This window comes from Corythoichthys intestinalis, chromosome 2 (assembly GCF_030265065.1).
Source record: "Corythoichthys intestinalis isolate RoL2023-P3 chromosome 2, ASM3026506v1, whole genome shotgun sequence".
Classification (NCBI taxonomy): Eukaryota; Metazoa; Chordata; class Actinopteri; order Syngnathiformes; family Syngnathidae; genus Corythoichthys; species Corythoichthys intestinalis.
In genome coordinates, this window is record NC_080396.1 from 34,219,817 (window position 1) to 34,241,128 (window position 21,312).

General features: G+C 40.2%; 1 protein-coding gene across 1 annotated transcript; it reads right to left on the reverse strand.

Moving 5' to 3' along the window:
* Positions 1-602: 602 nt before the first annotated feature.
* LOC130930310 (actin nucleation-promoting factor WAS-like) lies at positions 603-20,365 on the reverse strand. Its single transcript, XM_057858179.1, has 10 exons — positions 19,819-20,365; positions 15,713-15,853; positions 12,576-12,665; positions 12,395-12,491; positions 12,290-12,325; positions 12,048-12,222; positions 6,621-6,799; positions 5,087-5,586; positions 1,850-1,961; positions 603-1,785 (listed from the first exon to the last, which is right to left on the reverse strand). The coding sequence occupies exons 1-10, from the start codon at positions 19,918-19,920 to the stop codon at positions 1,727-1,729; spliced, it is 1,491 nt and encodes a 496-aa protein (XP_057714162.1). The 5' UTR covers positions 19,921-20,365; the 3' UTR covers positions 603-1,726.
* Between the last annotated feature and the right edge of the window lie 947 nt (positions 20,366-21,312).

Here is a 21,312-nt window from a genome sequence, read left to right on the forward strand (position 1 = left end):
CTGTTTATTTTGAGTTACATAACAGGAAGTGACCTGGGAATGACCCAAATGAATAGACAGTGACTCAAACTCAACATGAAATGACCTGTAAATGCCCTTAAATGAACAGTAAGTGACCTGTAAATGCCCTGAAAATCGACAGAATGACTGTGAATGCTCTAATTTCGAATGAACGAACGTTTCTGGTCTATATGGATTGGGCGTCGAGCACCGTCAATGCAGCCTTAGAGTTAACTGAGACACTATTATAGTGGAAGATTTTGGTAGCGACTTGTTGGTTCCTTTTTATTTATTTATTTTTTAGACATTGACACCTTTTTAAAACGATATATCGAATCTTGGCTGGAGCATATCGATAACCTTACAAAGTATCACGATATATCACCATTTCGATATTTTGTCACACCCCTAATTTACATACAGTTAAATATGAAAGAAACAGATATGACTGCAATCTTTATTTACAAAGTAACACTTTTATGTTTTTACAAAGGATATGCCTACCGTAACTGTTTGGAATGAGCAAGCTACAGTGGGGCAAATAAGTATTTAGTCAACCACTAATTGTGCAAGTTCTCCCACTTGAAAATATTAGAGAGGCCTGTAATTGTCAACATGGGTAAACCTCAACCATGAGAGACTGTGGGAAAAAAACAGAAAATCACATTGATTGATTTTTAAAGATTTATTTGCAAATCATGGTGGAAAATAAATATTTGGTCAATACCAAAAGTTCATCTCAATACTTTCTTCAGCAGGGGGACACGTCTAGCAGTGCAGGATTTGAGTCCCTGGCGGCGCATTGTGTTAGTGATAGTAGCCTTTGTTACTGTGTTCCCAGCTCTCTGTAGGTCATTCACTGGGTCCCCCCGTTTGGTTCTGGGATTTTTGCTCACCGTTCTTGTTGTCATTGTGACGCCACGGGGTGAGATCTTGCATGAAGCCCCAGATCCAGGGAGATTATCAGTGGTCTTGTATGTCTTCCATTTTCTAATAATTGCTCCTACAGTTGATTTCTTTACACCAAGCATTTTACCTATTGCAGATTCAGTCTTCCCAGCCTGGTGCAGGTCTACAATTTTGTCTCTGGTGTCCTTTGACAGCTCTTTGGTCTTGGCCATAGTGGAGTTTGGAGTGTGACTGACTGAGGTTGTGGACAGGTGTCTTTCTATACCGATAATCAGTTAAAACAGGTGCCATTAATACAAGTAACGAGTGGAGCCTCGTTAGACCTCGTAAGAAGAAGTTAGACCTCTTTGACAGCCAGAAATCTTGCCTGTTTGTAGGTGTCCAAATACTTATTGTCCATTCCAATTTGGAAATAAGATCTTTAAAAATAAAACAATGTGAGTTTCTGTTTTTTTTGTTTCACATTCTGTCTCTCATGGTTGAGGTTTACCCATGTTGACAAGTACAGGCCTCTCTAATATTTTCAAGTAGGAGAACTTGCACAATTGGTGGTTGACTAAATACATATTTGCCCCACTGTAATTTTAGTTTTAATGAGCATAACAATGTAACATTTGCCCCCCCAAATTGTTCTCCAGTGTTATTTTTGCCTTAATGTTATCCTTTTGAATCAATTGCCAGAACTGCAGTTTTCTATTTTCAGCATGGAGTCGTTTTGTAATTAAGGCAAAATTTAATTGAGGAAAAGTCAATCGCAGAAGTACTGATGTTTACAACTCCAGTCTGGCTCCAGACAAGGTTTTAAATCAACAGTTGGTCAATCATCCCATTCATCGTCGTCCTCTTCATCATCTCCACCCTCCTCTTCACTTTCATCTGTGAGACAACACCACGTCGGTTTTTGGTGTTCCTATCTGTACCGGACAAGCGACGTGCTTACCTGACGAATGGATGGCTTTACTCCGCTTCTGCATGACCATCATGAGAGCGCCGACGATGCCCTCGCCCGATTCTGCAGGCGAGCTCATGCTTTGATCCTGGCTCTCAGTCACCTGCAGTATACAAACAACACAATCATCACACACTAGCAACAACTCATATGAGGATATCAGGACAGGTTTAGATTCACAAATTAGGGTTTCAAGCCCATATTAGATATAACAGTAGAGCTTCAAACAAATGTTTGAATTGGGATATGAAACTAAGGATATGGTTCAGGCCTGGGTTACAGTTTTAAGACAGTTCTAGGATTTTAAGTTAGGATTTGTAGCAAAAGGGTTTCAAAACAGGTTTAGGTTTCCAAATGGGGTTTTGATACCTGGGTTAGTAGTGCTGCAACGATTAATCGATTAACTCGAGTATTCGATTAGAAAAAAAGATTCGAATTAAATTTTGCTGCTTCGAGTATTCGTTTAATTAAAGCGGCGGTGTAATGGTTTGTTTTTGAAAGTGTTTGCATTTAGTTTTATTAATTTGGGTGGATACACTGCCCTCTAGTCTGCCTCATTTTACATGGCCAAATCCAGCTGCTCCCTGTTAAGACCAACATAAGCTAGGTTTTTGTTCGAGCTAATGTTTTTTTAATGGCTTTGGAATTTAGTTTAAAGGTATATTCAGCCAATTTTTGTGGTAATATGTGTCTGAACCATTTGTTAAGAGCATTGTTTAAAAAAAAAAAAAAAAAGTTAGTATTTTTAGCATTTAAGCTAGTGGAAGTTTGCTTTGTAAGTTAGCCAATTGTTCTTTTGTTGTACATACTGTAAGTAGATCCTTATTTGTTTTTTTTTAATACCGTTTGAGGCCCAGCTCAGGTATTTTAATTTTTTCATGTTTATCCAATTACTCGATTAGTCGAACTAACTAGTTCATTGATCAATCCACTACTAAAATAATCGATAGTTGCAGCCCTAGTGTGTTATCAAGCGTAATGAAATTTTAAATTTCAAATTTTAAGGTTAGAAAAACGATTTATTTTTTATTTTTTATAAGATTTAAGATTTATAAGATGTTTTTGAGTAAAAACAGTAAAAAAGTTTTTTTGTTTTTTTCTAGTCACTTCTGAGATGCAATTGTTGGCTGTTTTCAAAAATAAAATAAAGACATTGATCGACTGAAAATGTTTCAATATTAGATGAAATGTCTTGTTTTCTTATGTATATTTATAATTGCTCCTTACCTAAAAAAAATGTTTTATCCGATTACTCGATTAATCGATAGAAATTTCAGTCGAATACTCGATTACTAAAATATTCGATAGCTGCAGCCCTATGGGTTAGGTTTCAAATTATTTCAAACATGGCCTAGGCTTTTCAGGTAGGATTTGAAACCAAGGTAAAGGTTTCAAAATAGGGTTTCAAACCTGCATTCGGATTAAGTTTTACCATGGGGTTTCAAACCTGCATTCGGGTTAAGTTTTACCATGATGTTTCAAATGAAGTGCTCAAGGCAGACTTGAAGATTCAAATGATAGAGTTGACCAGTGTAGGATTCGAAGTCAATATTTCAAGTTAAAGCGGAAGTTCAGAATTTTTGACATTAGGCTTAACCGAGTTAGTGGGGGGGTTAAATTAGTCAGTGGATTTGATTTCAACAAATTCCGTGCAGGTTGTTAGTTATTTATTTCAGTGCTACGGAGTCGCTAAGCTAGCGCGAGTTAGTGGTCCCTTCCTAGCATGCCATAAAAAAACGATATTAACAGATCTAACATAGTAAATAAATTCTAACTGCAGATCTTTCTTCAAAATACCCATGAGGCCAAAACAATGTCACACCAAACTGCCTTAATTTATTTATTTCTGCGGGACTATTTTTATATGCGTAATGCGACCACAATAGAGAGGAGTACTTTAGCTACTTGTGCTCATGCTGCATTCGACGAAGGTGGGAAGTCGGACTCATCCCACTCGGATAGTACCAGTTGCGACCTCAAAGCGTTCCAAGCGTTTTTTATTTTGGCCATCAAAAGACATGTTGACTTCCAGCAAACCTGCCTTCTCGAAAGCGATCAAAAAGTGGAGGAAAATAGGCGGCTAAGGTAAATACACTACACTGTAAACGGCCCTCTTTAGTTTTAATATTGATGGTCTGCTTTTCGGCGGGCAGCTCATTTTGTCGAGTGACGTCTGATTGAAGCAACTTGTGAAGTCGGGTTACTTTTTTTTCTGACTTCGCAACAAAGGCCTTCCAGTTCGAGTGGCCTTCCAATTATATTTTTCATGGTCGGAGGTTGGAAAAGTCCGATTTCACACCTTCCTTGAATGCAACACCAGTCTACAGAGTCTTTACTGAAGAAAGGCAACATACTGAAATATGCATTTAGAAGCTGCGGAAACAGACAGAAGAAAAGGGCAAATGTTTCTGCATATGAAGAACGAGGAAAAATACAAACTGTGGATACTTTCTGCCGGCTACGACATAAACACACCGGTGGGAAAAAAAAAATCATTCTGCTCTGCAGCCTGTTACCTACAGAGCTGCTGGATTACAAATGTTGCTGTTCATACTACAGTTATTGAAATGCAATGGTAAGTTTTAATAACTAAGCCAACACTATTGATTGCGTGGGTCATCGGTGATTATCATGCATGCATATGTTGTTTTTTGTTGGCAAGCTTGGACGGACCTATTGACTTGCGCTAGCTTAGCCCCTCCGTAGCCCTGAAACTAATAACTAGCTAGCTGCACATAATTTGTTGAAATAAACTCCACCGACTAATTAAACCCCCGCTAACTCGAAGATTAAGCCTAATGTCAAAAATTCCCTTTTAAGGTTGTCAGAGTTTCAAGCCTGGTATTTGAAACAAGTGTCATTTGAAACAAATGTTAGAGTTTTAAGACTAGGTTTAAAAATCAGTTCTAGGCTTTCAAGTTAGGATTAGACTTTATTAGGGTTTCAAACCAGGGTTGGGTTTACGTCAAGTGTGTTAAGGTTCAAATAAGAATTTAAAACATGGAATAGTATAGTAAATTAGAATTTGAAACCAAGGTTAAGGTTTCAAAATAGGGTTTAAAACCTGGGTTTAAGTTTTAAGGGCTAAAATGTCAAATTCATTTTCAAATTAAGGGTTGAAAATGACTTGAAGACAGACCAGTTTTGGGTTAGAATTCATTGTTTCAAGTTAAGTTTTCAGTTAGGGTTTAACGCCTTGGGTAGTGTTGATATAAAATGCGTATTTACATTTCTGAGCTTCTTCCCAAGTCGAATCTGATCCAGCAGAGCGCCTCTGCTGTCTGATGAAGTCAAACTTGGTTTAGTGCCGGCCGCAGGAGGAGCGGGAGGAGGAGTTTGGGGTTCTGACAGTAAAGGCGGCGGCGGTGGTGGTGGCGGAGGTGGTGGTGCCGGTTCTCCGGACGCTCCTCTACTGGGCGGGGACGGGGCGGTCATGGGATGGAGCCCTGTAGCGCGCCGGTGGTGCTGTGGCGCCACCGGAAGAGGCGTGCTGTGAGAGTACTTGGGGGCCGGTGGCAGAGGGCCGTGCGACGGTGGTGGAGGCGGGCAACCTCGGTCGGACGGAGGTGGCGGTGGAGGGACGGCACCCCGCGCCGCTCGCTGTGACTGTGCCGGGATGGGAGGCAGCGGGCCAGAACGTCCTCGGGTAGGTGGTGGCGTCGGGACCGAGCCGGGCACAGGGGGCAGAGGACCCTGTCTGCCTGGCGGAGGCGGTGGAGGCCCACTCGCTACCACACACACACATACACATACAGACGAACATCAATTGTGATTCACATCTACGTCAAACAGGGGCGCTGGAAGTCACTCACAGCAGGGGGCGCTGAGGATCTTTTTTTAGTTTTCCCTCCATCCAAGAACAGCCGTTTTGGTCCAAATTTGTCATGCTTGCACGTTTTCTCCATACAAGGCGTGCACAATAGCAGTACACAAGCATTCTGGATAGTTTACGTACTACTACTAGTCTACTACAAAGACAGCGTTCTATTTCACCTACAGTATGTGTTTGAGTTTTTGTATTGGAAATAAAACCCCCGTTATTATGCAAATCCCCACAACTAAAGCGGCGCAGTGAAACATGAAAACATTTAAAAACTAAAAAGGCCTAAAAGCCTCGGTTTAACACGGCCTTTACACAACACTAAAATAAATTGCACACGAATATCCAACAGCGCTCTGCAAGGCGGCAGCTCAACAGCAACAGCAAACAATAATATGGCTACTATGTCTTACCTATTTGAAGACAACAAAGGACAATCATCTTCATTTTTGACCTCGAATTGAATTTTAGACAATTTCTCTGCTTTCGTTAAGAAAAAAAATAAATCGCAAAGTCTTTTTTATGTCATGTTAACGCCTCCTCTATCAACATTTTACTTTTCCGTTCCAATAGCGCTTTATTCAATGTGACCCGGTAGCAAGCAAGGTATCAGGTGGTGTTATTAAGAAAAAAAACAACAACTCTTCAACATATAGATTTAATCCCCCACGTTAAATGAGCTATTATTTCATTATGTTTTATATATTTATTTTTACAAAAAAAAAAAGTGGCTGGGGAGAGGGACGTCAGGGCTTCCTTGCTAAAGCTGCTGTTGGATGGATGGATAGATGGAAGGATGAATTGAAAAAAAGTCTACCAAAACACTTTTTTTCCTCCCCAATACCAGGCCGTGCTGCAGCACCCTCAGCACCCCACTTCCCACGCCACTGATGTCAAATGTTCAAAACATGTTGTGTAGCCTAAGCAAAGTTGATATCTGACCTCCTCTTTTCACCTCCCTTTTGACCGCCTCCATGCCTCCTGAACGCTCAATGATGTTATAGACCATCTGGGAGGTCTGCTCGTCCCTCATCTCGGCCTCTCCGATCCCAGCTTGGGAGAGCAGGTTCCACAGATCCGGATCCAAATTGTTGAGGTCGAACCCAACATGACTCACATGCCTGAAGGGAAGGAACGAGTCAATAAATGTTCTTAAACAGCAAGTAATGTAGTGTATTTTTCTGGTGTCACGTGTTTACAAATGGCATCTATGTGAAGAAATTTTAGCCTGGTTGAACAAATTAAGGAGTAACCTTATAAAAAAGAAATTGCTTAATAACTCTGTTAAAGGTAAAAAAAAAAAAACCATTAATCTTAAAGTGCCTGTGACACGAAAAAGCATGTTTATTTCCTAATAATAATAATAATTATAATAATACCTCAAACTTGTACAGCGCTTTTTTGGACACTCAAAGACGCTTCACATAACGTAACACATAGACAGAATTAAGAGGTGGGAAAAGTTTTGTAATGAGTCCGAGTTCCTGATGGGTTTTGGGAGTGAGTTCCAGAGTGAGGGAGCAGCAGCAGCGAAGGCTCGGTCACACGATATTTTATGCTCCTGAATGAAATGGAACACTTGGATATGTGAAGAAGCTATCGATATATTAGAGACTACGAAAATGAGAGACTTCCGGCTTCGGTCTTGCATTGAGAAGGTAGGCCCTGTGACTTGTACAGGAGAAGGAGTCTTCTTCACTATACATCCGTACTGTTGTATGAGAAGGACTAAGGATTCAGCTGATTTTGTGGATTAATTCGTTTATTTTTCACATCACGCCAGCCAAACGGCTGCGGAAAAATCTTGCTGTACGAGGGCGCGGTGTGTGAGCCTTTTTGGGGTTTCAAAAGGTCCCCATTCACCGGTGGATATTGGCCAAAACAAGCCCTACTACTGTGGGACCATGGGACTTACAAGGAAGTGAGTAAACATCGTGTTATGTATTATGTCAAATGCTGGGATCATTTTAATATGTAGGTAGCTTGCATTTTGTGGCTGACATGTTCCTTTTCCCCTCGGCCGACGACCGGCGGCTTGTCGCACATCCCCCGGCCGGGAGAGCACTATACTCGGCTTATTGCCCTCTTCATGTGCCCGGTGTTCTGTCAAATTTTCCGACAGATCAGAAATTGCAACTTTGTGTTAAAATTGCCGCGAATACTGCGATTACAAAGTAAACACTACAAACTTTCTTTAAATAATGGACTACTTACATTTGATCATGGATGGGCATGTAAAAAGCTCTCCTCATACACATACTGTCATGTTAGCTGCATAGCAAATGCAGCCACCCTCCTATGAGTCTCTCACTGTTTACGACTTCGCCGTGTAGCCATTATTTTGCCAGATTCGTGCTAACCATTCGGCAGCTACACGCTCCTCCGACGTCGGCCGGTTTGTCCAGCGGTCATTGTCCAGCAAACGAGCCCTCTGCCCTCAGCAGGGAGATGACGAGCTCTAACTTGTCCGCCGCCAGGCGGGTTGCCAATCGGCGAAGACAGTCGACAACCCAGTCGACATGTGAAAGGATCTGGGCTAGTTATGTGTGATTTTTCTGCTTCGAAGACTTTGAAACATCACTCGGTTCGGGTTAGCCTGTCGGCTAGCTGTCACGCCTCTTGGTTTGTTTACATTCTCCGAAGCCGGGGAAGGGAAATGACATAAGCCCGATTTAGGTGGCATAAAACATCGTTCGGGAGGTGTTGTTTTGACCATTATGGAGTAATTTTGCCATGTCGTCCTGAATAAATGCATTTTTAATATTTCATATTCCATTTAGCACAAGACTGTTATTTGTCATGACCATGCCATTTATTTAGCTATTGGGGAAAAATACTTGGATAAAAAGAATATCCTGTAAAAATATTGGAGTAGAGAGACTGAAACAATGACATTTTGCAGCTCTCTTCGTCACGTTTTCCTCGTTCCGAATAATTCCCCCTCAACGGGCTGACTGGTCCTTCTCAAGCCATTTATTTAACTATCGGGGAAAAATACTTGGACAAAAAGAATATCCTGTAAAAATGTTGGAGTAGAGAGACTGAAACAATGACATTTTGCGACTTTCTTTGTCGCGTTTTCCTCGTTCTGAATAATTCCACCTCAATAGGCTGCACACTAAATCAGATGAAATCGTTACTCCGCTGACGTCATCCACCTGTTGGGGACGCTAGAGCCCTATAATGGTAGGCATGGCTAACCGGCAGATTAAAAGACTAATTTCTCGTCATCTGCGCTTTGCTAAATTTTTGTAAATAGTCGAATCGTCTCAAAATATGATTCTAATTCACATAATATTGCTATTTAAGACTTTTTTTCTCCTGTCGTATGCACTTTAAGGTCAAGGTTTAAACTTACTAAGGTTGCCAGAATTGTCCGGTTAAAAAACACGCGAAAACTGTAAAAGGTTTATTGTCAAATTGACAACAAACCGCCATTAACAGAACTACATTTTAAGTGTTGCTTTACAGCAAATGACATTGTAACTAGTCAAATGGTGGTGACATCAATGCACTGGACTCCCGGTCCCATTCTCTCGCATCTCTAACCAGGGTATGAATGAGCATTGTCACTGTGATAGGCTGACATCTCAGCCAACTGTCCAGTCTAATTTCAGCTGCCGGTACATTCTCTTATGGTCTCAGGGATTGAGGCTTTTCCTAACCTAGACACAAAGTCCTTCCTCTAACCAGACTTCAGCAAGCTCAACTGCCAAGATGATAATGTGGTCGGAATCCCGGTTGGTCACCATAACCATAAAGATTGAGTACATATTATTCCAAGGTTTTTAACCCAAAAAAAAAAAAAAAAAAAAGAAACTATTCATGTTTTCGCATGTATTTTGTGGTGTCCTGTTTTTTCTAAAGGTAAGATTTTATTTTAACCCATTCATGCACTAATTACTGTATTTCTTTCTTGAATGTTTTTATTTCATTCATTTAGTGGGGTCTCAAACTTGCGGCCCACATTACAATATTTTGCGGCCCCAATTTGAAATCCAATTACAGTATTAGTGTTGCCTTGACATATTTTATGATGGGCAATAAATTGAAAAAAATAAATAAGTAAATTGAAAAAAAAATTCAATAAATTGAAAATAATAAGAAAAATAAAGACATCAATCCCAATATATGTGGCCCATGCGTATTTTGCTCTGGTAATTTTCTTTACAGTTTTTATTTATTTTTGTTTCATAGATCTCTTATGACTTCACATATCTTAACTCTGGCTGCCATTGACGGCATTAGATATCTAATCCATTTTAACTGGGAGGGCCTGGAAGCGATCAAATGATTTTAATATCATTTTTTCTCTTTTACTTACTGCAACAACACATACTGGCAGTGAACGAGCGATAATTTTTGAATGGATGTTTACCATTGTAGCAATTTATTTTTTCATTTTTCAAAATTATTTATTTATTTATTTTCATTGGCTGTGTATCAAATACTTGTTCTCCCCACTGTACATCAGGGGTCTCCAAACTGGTCCTCGAGGGCCGCTGTGGGTCCTGGTTTTTGTTCATACCGATCAAGCACAGACCTTTTAACTAAAGATGCACCGATACCGATACTAGTATCGGCAGGGGGCGGCGATCCGGCCCAAAATGGTGGTATCGGTATCGGCGAGTACCAACAAAGACGGCGCCGATACCATTTACCGGTCCATTATTATAACATTTGACCGCAGCCTTTTTTTTTTCTCCTGGTGCTCACTACACTTTGTCTCTGTGTTGTGTGATGACACATGAACACCAAACAGCTATTGCTATTGGCCTGCTCCAGACCAATGAGAACGGGCCAATAGCCAATTCTGAGCAATGACATGGCCGACATGGCCGACATGGCGGCGGTCGGGAAATATTTCAAAATAGAAATCCCGTCAATTAAAATCAATGGCTGCGTGCAAGATTTGCGGCCTGAAAGTTTCGAAATGTGGAGTTAAATCGGCCAGTTTCAATACCTCGAACCTGATAAAACATGTGAAGACGAAACGTGAACGAACACAACGAGTTTGAGCCTGCAAGAGCAGGACTGCTATCCAGAGGAAGGGCGCTGGACAGGTGCAACAATCTCTGGTCAGTTCACTACGTCTACTTTACTTTTATTGTCTTTTACTGAAAGAAATGCTGCAGTAATTTGGGAACTGTTTCCAAAGTAGGGTTGCCACCTTTCAGAAATAGAAATAAGGGACCCGCCCCCTCCTGAAAAAACAAGGCTAATAGAGAGATGGGATGCTGTGGTCAATTATTATTACTTATAATTGTGAGCGTCCGCAAATGCGGAAACAAGGTTGGACCTCGGAGGACAACAAGCGGGGGATAAGTACAAGGGTTTAATGATTGCAAACAAAAAATAACACGCGATCGCGGGATAGTAGAAATAACAAAAGGAGTCCGTGACAGCAGGTCGACGGAGCTCAATACTACAAACTCGAAGATTAACTAAGACGATAGGCAGCGAGCCAAAAAGCCCAAATAAAAACATTCAAATACCTGCACAGGGTAGAGGTTACAAACGAGTGCAGCACACTAACAGAAAAAACCCAATGCAGGGGCGTAACAAGCAAATGTAGCGAGACTATAGTGCGAGATGTGAAATGGCGATCAGCAAAGCAAATATCTCGGCAGCCTTCTCTGAGCTCACCCGTGCTTAAATGCTGCGTTGATGAGGCCGCATTGGATTCAGGTGCGACGTCAGGAACGCCCCCACTAACAGCCCAGCAACAAAACACAATCTAACCAGCAGCAGAATGTGACAATAATTTCATGAAAGTTGCGCTGTTTGGCCTTTGAGAGGTTTAAAAAAAGTTTACTCAGTTCATTCAGAGTTTATTATTATGAACTTATTTTTACTTTCTTACTGTTGGGCTAGTATTATACTTTGTACTAGTCTTTTTCCTATTTTGCAAAGGTAAGCAACAGCCTGACAAAGCCTTGATAGCAATGATTTCACATCCAATTATGTAGCTCTTTTGGGGAAAAAAAAAAAAAAATATATATATATATATATATATAATCGGGGTGGTATCGGTATGGTATCGGTATCGGCCGATACTGCACAGCCAGGTATCGGTATCGGGGCCAAAAAATGGTATCGGTGCAACACTACTTTTAACCAATGTGGTTTCTACTAAAACAAGCAACACCTGACTGCAATCAACTGATTACACTTATAAAACACCAGCTTGGTGAAAATGTGTGGCCTTGTTTTGTTGGAGTTAAATCCTGCACCCACTGCGACCCTATGTGGAATAGTTTGGAGACCACTGGTGTACATGGAAACATCTTCTCATGAGTAGACCACACGTCTATCTTCTTATGTAGAGAGAATTGACAAGAGTTAATTGACAAACGCAAGATGGCATACTTGAAACCACTGGGTGAGCCAATATCTGCTTTGGAGAGTCCCTTTTTCTTGCCCTTCTTGTCCTTTTTGTTCTGTCGCAGCGAAGAAGCCGCAGGCATCAAGTGGAACCGTGAAGAGATATCGGGGCTCGGAATATCCCTGGGGGCCTTGTGGAAGGAGCCGAGATCACTGGGAACTGTTATGGATGACAGCACGTCATTTACGGTCATCTTTGTATGCACGTGAAGGAGTCACTTACTTACTTTTTTCTGCTGGGACAGGAGGTAGGGGCCCTCTTTCTGCACACAAAGGGAAAATGGAAATGACCAACTTATTGGCATCCAGTGAGTTAAACAGCTACAAACCACCTTGCCGGTTGTTTCTTTGGTTGATTTTCCCCACCACGGCATTTCTAAAGGCTTCCGCTTCCTGCTGCTCAGCAAAATTCAGTCCAACTTGACAATCCTGGCCAGGTGGAATAGCATACAATAAGAGAGAAAGCATTTTGTTAATGCACAGTGTTGACGTGTCAAATGAGGATGCGCTTACATCAGCAGCAAAGGTGTGAAAGTATAACTGCGTCGATGCGGAGTAGACGATTTGGTTGTAGAGTTCTTGCTCCCACAGCTGCCTCCCAGCCTGGGAAAAGACAAGTGTAGTTTCACATTACAAGCACAAACTGGTGCCCTCACTAATAGCAGGACTAGATATGTCTACCTGCCAGTCATATTGGAGGGTACACCATTTCCGTTGTAGGCAATGCAATTGAAATTTAAATTAAGTTGGAAGTTGCTGATTTCTCAACCGATTTTCACAAGTTTGATATTTTTTATTCAACGTCAGGCAGGGCCGGTTGTAGGCAGGCATGTATGAGGGGGCAGTCAGACATGTGTAGGGGGCATCATATGTACACATCATGCTTCCGCCAGCTGTATAATTGGTTGGCTTCGTGGCACATTTGTAACATGTGTGCCAATCTGTGCTCTAAATCTAAATCTATCATTGCTCGCTCAGAATAGTGGCACAAATATAACGCCATAGGACATGGAGTTATTTTTGTGCTTGTTGTGACTGAGAAAACGCAGCCGCTTCTTCAAAGTCCATACCTGTCAAGTTGTACGGTTTCGGCGTAATTTGAACAAGTGATCACTGATTTTTAAATGTGTACGCCGTACGTTCAAAATCTGTATGTTTTTCGGGCATTACGTTTTTTTTCTCCGTACGGATTTTGTCACCGTTTCGGCAAAGAGTCAATGTGCGTTACTATGCGTTACTGTGTTGGTTGAATGACGCGAGAAAATCAGAGACGGAGAGAAGAGTGTTTGTTGTGACGCTGTAGCAAACACTAAATGCTAGGCTAGGTGGCTCCAATATTTCCTGACTGTAGCCGACAGCCTAAAATCTATCCCTAGATATCACATGTAGATAGAACTATATGCAAAATGAGAGTCGGCGGCGTTAGTAAACAGCCACAATTTTAAAGCAGTAGACTTCTCACAAATGCTCTGTTGTAGTGAACCTTCCTAGCGAACCTCAGTAACTTTTCATCGAAAATACTCCTAAATTGGCAAAATCTTGACTTGAATCTATCTTTAAATGATGAAACAGTTTTAAAACTTTCACATGTCGAAAGTAGACAGAAGGGAACTAATGCAAAAACGTGAGCAATTTTATCAACTTTAACAGTTGATTCACAACATTAAATGACTTTCAAACATAGCAAAGGTTTCTGTTTTTTTTTTTTTTTTTTTAAATGGAAAAAAAAACAAAAAAAAAAACATGAAAGGTAAAACCAGTTACTTTGCCAAGTAACTAATTACTCTTAAATTCAGGTAACTGAGTTACTAACTCAATTACTTTTTGGGAGAAGTAATTTGTGACTGTAATTACTTTTTAAAAGTAAGATTAACAACACTGGTAAAGATGAAGTCTGCAGAATGAAAAGAGACGAAAGCGGAGATTTTATTCTGCCAATTTGTTGCCGAACACAATTTGCCTGCAACTATTGCTGATCACTTCTCAGAATTAGCAAAAGAAATGTTCCTTGACTCAAAGATTGCATCGGTAAGTTAATTTTATCAATTGACCTTTTTAATTTATAATTGGACACACTATCGAACTACCTTCATGCCTTGCCTGCCATGAAGTGCAGCCATCAAAAGACATGATAGAAATTGCCAAAAGTGCTACATACTATTATAACAAAAGTCACTGTTAGATTTCAGTAATCATGATGTAGCTGAAGATATTGATTGCTCTTTTATTGCACCAGGTTATATGTTACAATATTACCAATACATTTTTGGTATTCTAAAAAATTAAGTTTTATTTTTATTTCATATTGCACGCTATATACAATGTTGTAAGATTAGTCATCAATTTGTAAGGGCATACGTCATTATTTGTAAGATTGCCAACGACCTCGGGTTGACAGGTATGAAAGTCTTCCTGCTCCGTGGCTGCGCTGAAACCTGACATCACATTGTCTGGCGATGTCTAGGCTCATTTACATACTAATAGTGATTGGATTTTTACTGGGGGCTGTGCGCGCGCTGACCATCCTGTGTGAATACACACACAGTGGAGGGAGATGAGAGAGAACTGTTACGATATCGTCTTTGTGTTCCCTTTTCGGTGGATTTTTTTTTCTACTACTGCAGATTCATCTGTCAACTTGTGATGTTTTAATTTTGTGAGTATACTAAAAATATGCTTTCTCAACTTCTAAAATTTTGATTCTAGGGGGCAAGACATTTATTTGAGGGAGCACTGCTCCCTCTTGCTCCTGCGCAGAGCCAGTGTCGACATCAGGGTAGATCCCATTAATACAGAGCATTTCATTGAAAAAACAAACAAAAAACCCAAATGCTTTCTACCGTTATAGCATACAATTGTAGCTGTTTTTCTGTTTTGGTACAGAAGTCAAGGAACGTCAAGCCATAGACATACAGCAAATATGCATTAGTATGCATAGATTTAAGATTGAAGGATAAGACATAAAATCATTACAAACGTTTGGGCTTCCTTCAGTGTTATAAAATCTGCAATGTACTAAATTGGGCACTTTAACATACATTTGCCAGTTCAAAAATTAAGATTGAAAATTATTTCGGAAAAGTACAAGAAAGAGGAGGGGCTTAATTAGAAATAAATAAAAATTATTTAAGTACATTTTGATCCTAGTGGTATTCTCATGTATTGTTGACCAACACTACAACTATTTTTCGATAATTCAATTCTACTATTCTTCTTTTTGGGTGCTTTGAATCCCAGTTGACTCTCCCTGTCAAAAGTTCTAAATACATAAAAATATTAAAGGACCACAAAGTAACACAAAAAAAATTAAAAGAATATCAATGATCACAAAAAACACAGTTGATTAATTACTGCTATCCATATATTTTGGAGAACTGAACACAAAAGATTCTCTTGCTTCGTTGGTAGAATGCTCTTTTATTAAATTATTTTAATAAAATGCACTGTATTAATAGCATCTGCTTTAACGTTGAAAATACATTCACTCTTGAGAAAACTGATTTTGAAATTAAGAAGATTCATTTCCATTTCATCACCCGTGTTTTGCCAACAATTGGAATGGCGCCTCATCCAATATGGCTTCCACTGCCTTCTGTAGTACTGTGTCTGAGAGTGCTAGTTTGAGTATACAGTATTCCTGTTCCTGTTACCTTCACATCGTACATGCGGAAGAAGTACGAACGCTGGGGGTTGTCTTTGATGAGGCAGATCACGCCTGTGTGCTGAAGGCTCCACGTGGAGGGCTTGTGTGGAAGCGCCATGAACAACTGTGCTACTGCTGTGGCTATGGACTGGACACACACAAAAACATGCATACACCATTCAGGGAAATATGCCCTTTTGACTTTTTTTTTTTTTTTTTTCTCATGCCGTTTCCGCTCCCTGCACTGAGAGAGATAAAAACCAAAAAGACGTCCGCACCACAATCAAGTTTCTAATTCTGAAAGTAGAGGAAGAAATGCTGTGAGCGGCACTTCCTGTTCTTACTACCTCCTTTTTGATGACTCCATGCAAGTAATGTGACTTTATCCATGTCTTCAAAACAGGTCAAGAGGTTCTCAAACAAGGGTCAGCCTTTCAAATGAAGGGGTTTCGTCCTGGGTTGTGGGTTTCAGGACAGGTAAACATAGGTTTGGGGATCAAATTAGGTTTACTTTTGCTTTTCAAAAGACCGTAAACCCATCAATCCATCATAAAACAGTCAGTTCGCATGGTAGACCTTGCACACAAGCTTTGTGCACAAGGTGCCTTTCCTTACACAACCCAGATCGAATCTGGGTCCCCCCAATGGCAGCAGGGTGCTAACGCCACCTCCCACATTTCAAATGATTGCAAGAATTTGTTTTTCTTTACCCTTACAGGGCACTCATTTAACCTATCTGCTGCCACTGACACCGCTTGACCTCCAATCCATTTTGACTGGGAGGGGCGAATATACGTTCATTCATTAGTTAAGGATTTTAAACAAAGTGTATAATTTAAAAAGATGGGGTTCATATGGCCAGAGCAGAGATCTTAAAGCGCCTGAAGGCAGGTCTCAAAACTGGCTTGCTTGGTTCTTCTTGGGGAGGACACTAACTGAGAAATGCTACTCCTCTGATATTCGTGGATGGTTATCAATGATATTTGGTAGTTATATTCTAGGGACGTATACAGTGATCCCTTGTTTTTCGCGGTTAATGGGGACCAGAACCCGCTGCGATAAGTGAAAGAATCACGAAGTAGTGCCCCCGCCCCCAATTTTTTTTTGTGTATTTAATGTATTTATTCAGATTTAGCATTGGGAAGTGATACATATAAGACGTTTTTTTCACTCCCCCCCCCCCAAAATTATATACAAAAAAGACCTTTGATCTATATATTTAAATAAATGTTTTTTTTTTTTTTAGTTTTGATACATTTTAAACAAGTTACTGTCCCACCGAATTATTCTTAAACAAAAATAAAGTAGAAAAATGCTTGTCTATACTAAATGTGTCATTGAGTGAGTCCACTCAAATCCGCTAAAGCTGCTCACTTACACTCAATGAGTTGCCATAGCAACTGTTTAACAAGTTAAACTATGACTGACGCATGCGGCGCTTTGAAGTTTCAGCTTCCAAGAGTCTCTGGCAAAATCAAACCTTAACTTCCGTCAATCATCGTTAACTATATTAAGCAACTCCAGTGCACTACCTGACCAAGAAAAGCGGCAGGAGCGAGAGTGAGAGACTACGTGACAGCTCTATAAAATGCTGCATTTATTATTATTTCTTTTTAATTGAATAAAAATTTGCGATGGACTGAGGGTGCGAAGTTTGACGCGAGAAGTAACGAGGGATCACTGTACACATATGTACACATCAGTCATTGGAGCTCGTGTTTTAATTGTTTTCACAGTTTTTTGTTTCATGTCTAAAAATTTGCATAAATTAACTGCAGACATATTGCTGCCTGTACAGTGGGACAGATAAGTATTTAGTCAACCACGAATTATGCAAGTTCTCTCACTTGAAAATATTAGAGAGGCCTGTAATTGTCAACATGGGTAAACCTCAACCATGAGAGACAGAATGTGGAAAAAAAAAACTGAAAATCACATTGTTTGATTTTAAAGAATTTATTTGCAAATCATGGTGGAAAATAAGTATTTGGTCAATACCAAAAGTTCATCTCAATATTTTGTTATGTACACTTTGTTGGCAATAACGGAGGCCAAACGTTTTCTGTAACTCTTCACAAGCTTGTCACACACTGTTGCTGATATTTTGGTCCATTCCTCCATGCAAATCTCCTCTACAGCAGTGATGTTTTGTGGCTGTTGTTGGGCAACACGGACTTTCAACTCCCTTCTCACCCTGTGGCATCAAAATGATAACAAGAACGGTGAGCAAAAATCCCAGAACCACACGGGGGTACCTAGTGAATGACCTACAGAGAGCTGGGACCACAGTAACAAAGGCTACTATCAGTAACACAATGCGGCGCCAGGGACTCAAATCCTGCACTGCCAGACGTGTCCCCCTGCTGAAGAAAGTACACGTCCAGGCCCAGCTGCGGTTCGCTAGAGAGTATTTGGATGATCCAGAAGAGGACTGGGAGAATCTGTTATGGTCTGATGAAACCAAAATAGAACTTTTTGGTAGAAACACAGGTTCTCGTGTTTGGAGGAAAAAGAATACTGAATTGCACCATACCCACTGTGAAGCATGGGGGTTGAAACATCATGCTTTGGGGCTGTTTTTCTGCAAAGGGACCAGGACGACTTATCTGTGTAAAGGAAAGAATGAATGGGGCCATGTATCGAGAGATTTTGAGTGAAAATCTCCTTTCATCAGCAAGGGCATTGAAGATGAAACGTGGCTGGGTCTTTCAGCATGACAATGATCCCAAACACACAGCCAGGGCAACAAAGGAGTGGCTTCGTAAGAAGCATTTCAAGGTCCTGGAGTGGCCTAGCCAGGCTCCTGATCTCAACCCCATAGAAAATCTGTGGAGGGAGTTGAAAATCCGTGTTGCCCAACGACAGCCCCAAAACATCACTGCTCGAGAGGAGAGGAGATCTGCATTGAGGAATGGGCCAAAATACCAGCAACAGTGTGTGAAAAGCTTGTGAAGAGTTACCTAAAACGTTTGGCCTCCGTTATTGCCAACAAAGGGTACATAACAAAGTATTGTACAATGTGATTTTCTGTTTGTTTTTTTTTCACATTCTGTCCCTCATGGTAAAGGTTTAGCCATGTTGACAATTACAGGCCTCTCTAATATTTTCAAGTGGGAGAACACAATAAGTGGTTGACTAAATACTTATTTGCCCCACTGTAGGTTCCAAGATAGCCACTAGAGGGCATGCACGCTCTTCTGTTGTGCTTTCAATGTCTCTGGGCTAATGTCTAGGGAGCGAGCTGGGTGGTCGTAGTTCATTTGGAACATAACATTTCAGTTAAGAGTAGTTACAAATTGTGTTTTAAGCTACTTTTTAAGGCGTTCCAATTAGGGTCATGAGCAACAGTTAGAGCAGGGGTGCTCACAATTTTTTGCTCCAAGATCTACTTTTCAAGACCACCTCCCTCGATCTACCTTTTTCTTTTTCGGGAGGTAGGGGGCTAGAAAGCTCAACAGCAAATGTCAAAATGATCTACCTATATATTTATTGAGAAATATATTGCCCTGTGTATCATTCAAGTGATGGAATGAATCATAGGCTTATGCCTATTTTTTTAAATTCAACACAATTCAGCTTCATTTGTATAGCGACGTATAGCGCATACAGAGGTCAGCAGCTATATTTTGCGACAAAACATGATTAACCTTTAAGGTTCCGAATCCTGAGCCTTTTTTGGGCGTATTTTTTTTTAGGGTGGGGCTGCCTACAAAGCTCAATTGTGATATTACACAACAAAATACAGTTAAGCCTTTTTTTTTGGCATTAAAAAAAACGTTTTTTTGTTTTTTTTAATTCCGCGATCTACCCACACTAGCATTGTGATCGATTGGTATGTAGATCGCGATCAACGTAATGAGGGTTAGGGTTTCAAGCTGGGCCTAGTGTTTCAAATAAAGCCAGAGTTGGAGTTTCAAACAAGTGTTATGGTTTCAAGGTGGGTTTCTGGTATTGCCCTGTTTGAGAATATTGTATTTTTTTTCAATTTGATTGAAAGCAAGCAGCTGGAAATATAATGTTTTATTCCTTTGAGTTAAGTCAGACAAAGAAAAGCTTTGCAAGAAAAGTACCCGTTTGTAAAAGCAGCTAGAACTCGAAATCTCGTCAACTTACAGCACACCTTCTTCCGAGTAAGTTTTCCAAGACCTGGCTCTCGCTTTGGCTAAGCAAGCTACTGCGCGCATTTTCCGTCTTGCTTTTAGATGCTCGGCTCATGTTGTCTCTCGTTTACACAAATAGCCTCGACTAACGCAGCGTCTTCTCAGCGCAGGATGGAGGAAGTGGATTCTCTTCTCTGTTCCGCTCACAGCAGGAAACGCACTTCTGCAACCCGCATTTGTTTTCTCTCGCACACAAAAAGAAGAGGTGTTGGTTTCTATTTTCGTCTCTTCACTCTTGTACTTGCATAGCTCACAAGCAGAGGTGGGTTGAGTAGCCATAATATTGTACTCAAGTAAGAGTAGCGTTACATCAAAATTCCAGTTGTCGTCATCCCAAAAATTTACTCAAGTACAAGTAAACAAAATTTTGAATGATCAAATACCGATTGGGAAAATATGCAGAGGTGAAGTAAAACGTACTGTCCAAAGAGCGCCCTCTAGTGTGCACTCAAGCACGGATAAACAGATGTTCTACGATCAAATCAAAATGCTCATAGCTATGGTTTTCAGTGGTCTATCAGAGAAAAAAAAATACAGTGAGTTTAAAATCTAAACTTTCCAGGAATGTTGACGGCAGTTCTGTATGTGTTTTTTTTTTTTTTGTTTTTTTTGTTTTTTAAATGGTGTTTTGAAGACACCATGTGATTGATGACGCCGACGTGATCACAGGACTTAAACGGCTTAAACTGCGAGCTTGTGTGTGACTATGTGACTGTATTATTACATCTGATTGGTATGAAGGAGTCATGTGATTATTGTTGCGATGTCTCATTGGTGAAACTGGTCAAGCCATTGTGAGACGCACTGGCAAGAATAAAGTACTGTAAAATAAATGTAGAAAAAAAGAAATAACGACTCTAGTGTAGCACAAAAGTAGCTGAGTAAGAGTAGCATATCTTATTCCCACATCTACACAAGTAAATGTATAAAGTATTGTGCGGTAAAACTACTCTTAGAAGTACATTTTTCTCAAAAAGTTAAATTTAACAGGGTAAATCTAATATGTTACTACCCACCTCTGCTCACACGAGGTACAAACGAGACATGTTTTATTGACACAAGTCAAATTCATTTAAAAATGTACTGGAAGAACAAACAAATTCTTTTAGTAAACATTTACAAACATAAAAGACTTAATTTAAGATTCACATAACATTGGCTGTCACAATGAACAGTTTCTATAAAACCTTAACATAAATACATTGCGCTACGGAAGTGTACTTCCACACCAGAATTTGCGGAAATCTTTCTAACTCATTGATTGCCATTGCAAATGATAGGCATCCAATGCATTTTGCCTGGGAGGGTTGGCAGCAATCAATCAAACCTGTTGCTGTCAATAGCAGCCAGTGAGTTAAACCCTTGCCCGTGTTGATTTATTTATTATGTGTTACATATCATGTTATTACCAGCAGCTTTACATGTATAACATAATATTGATTTTTTT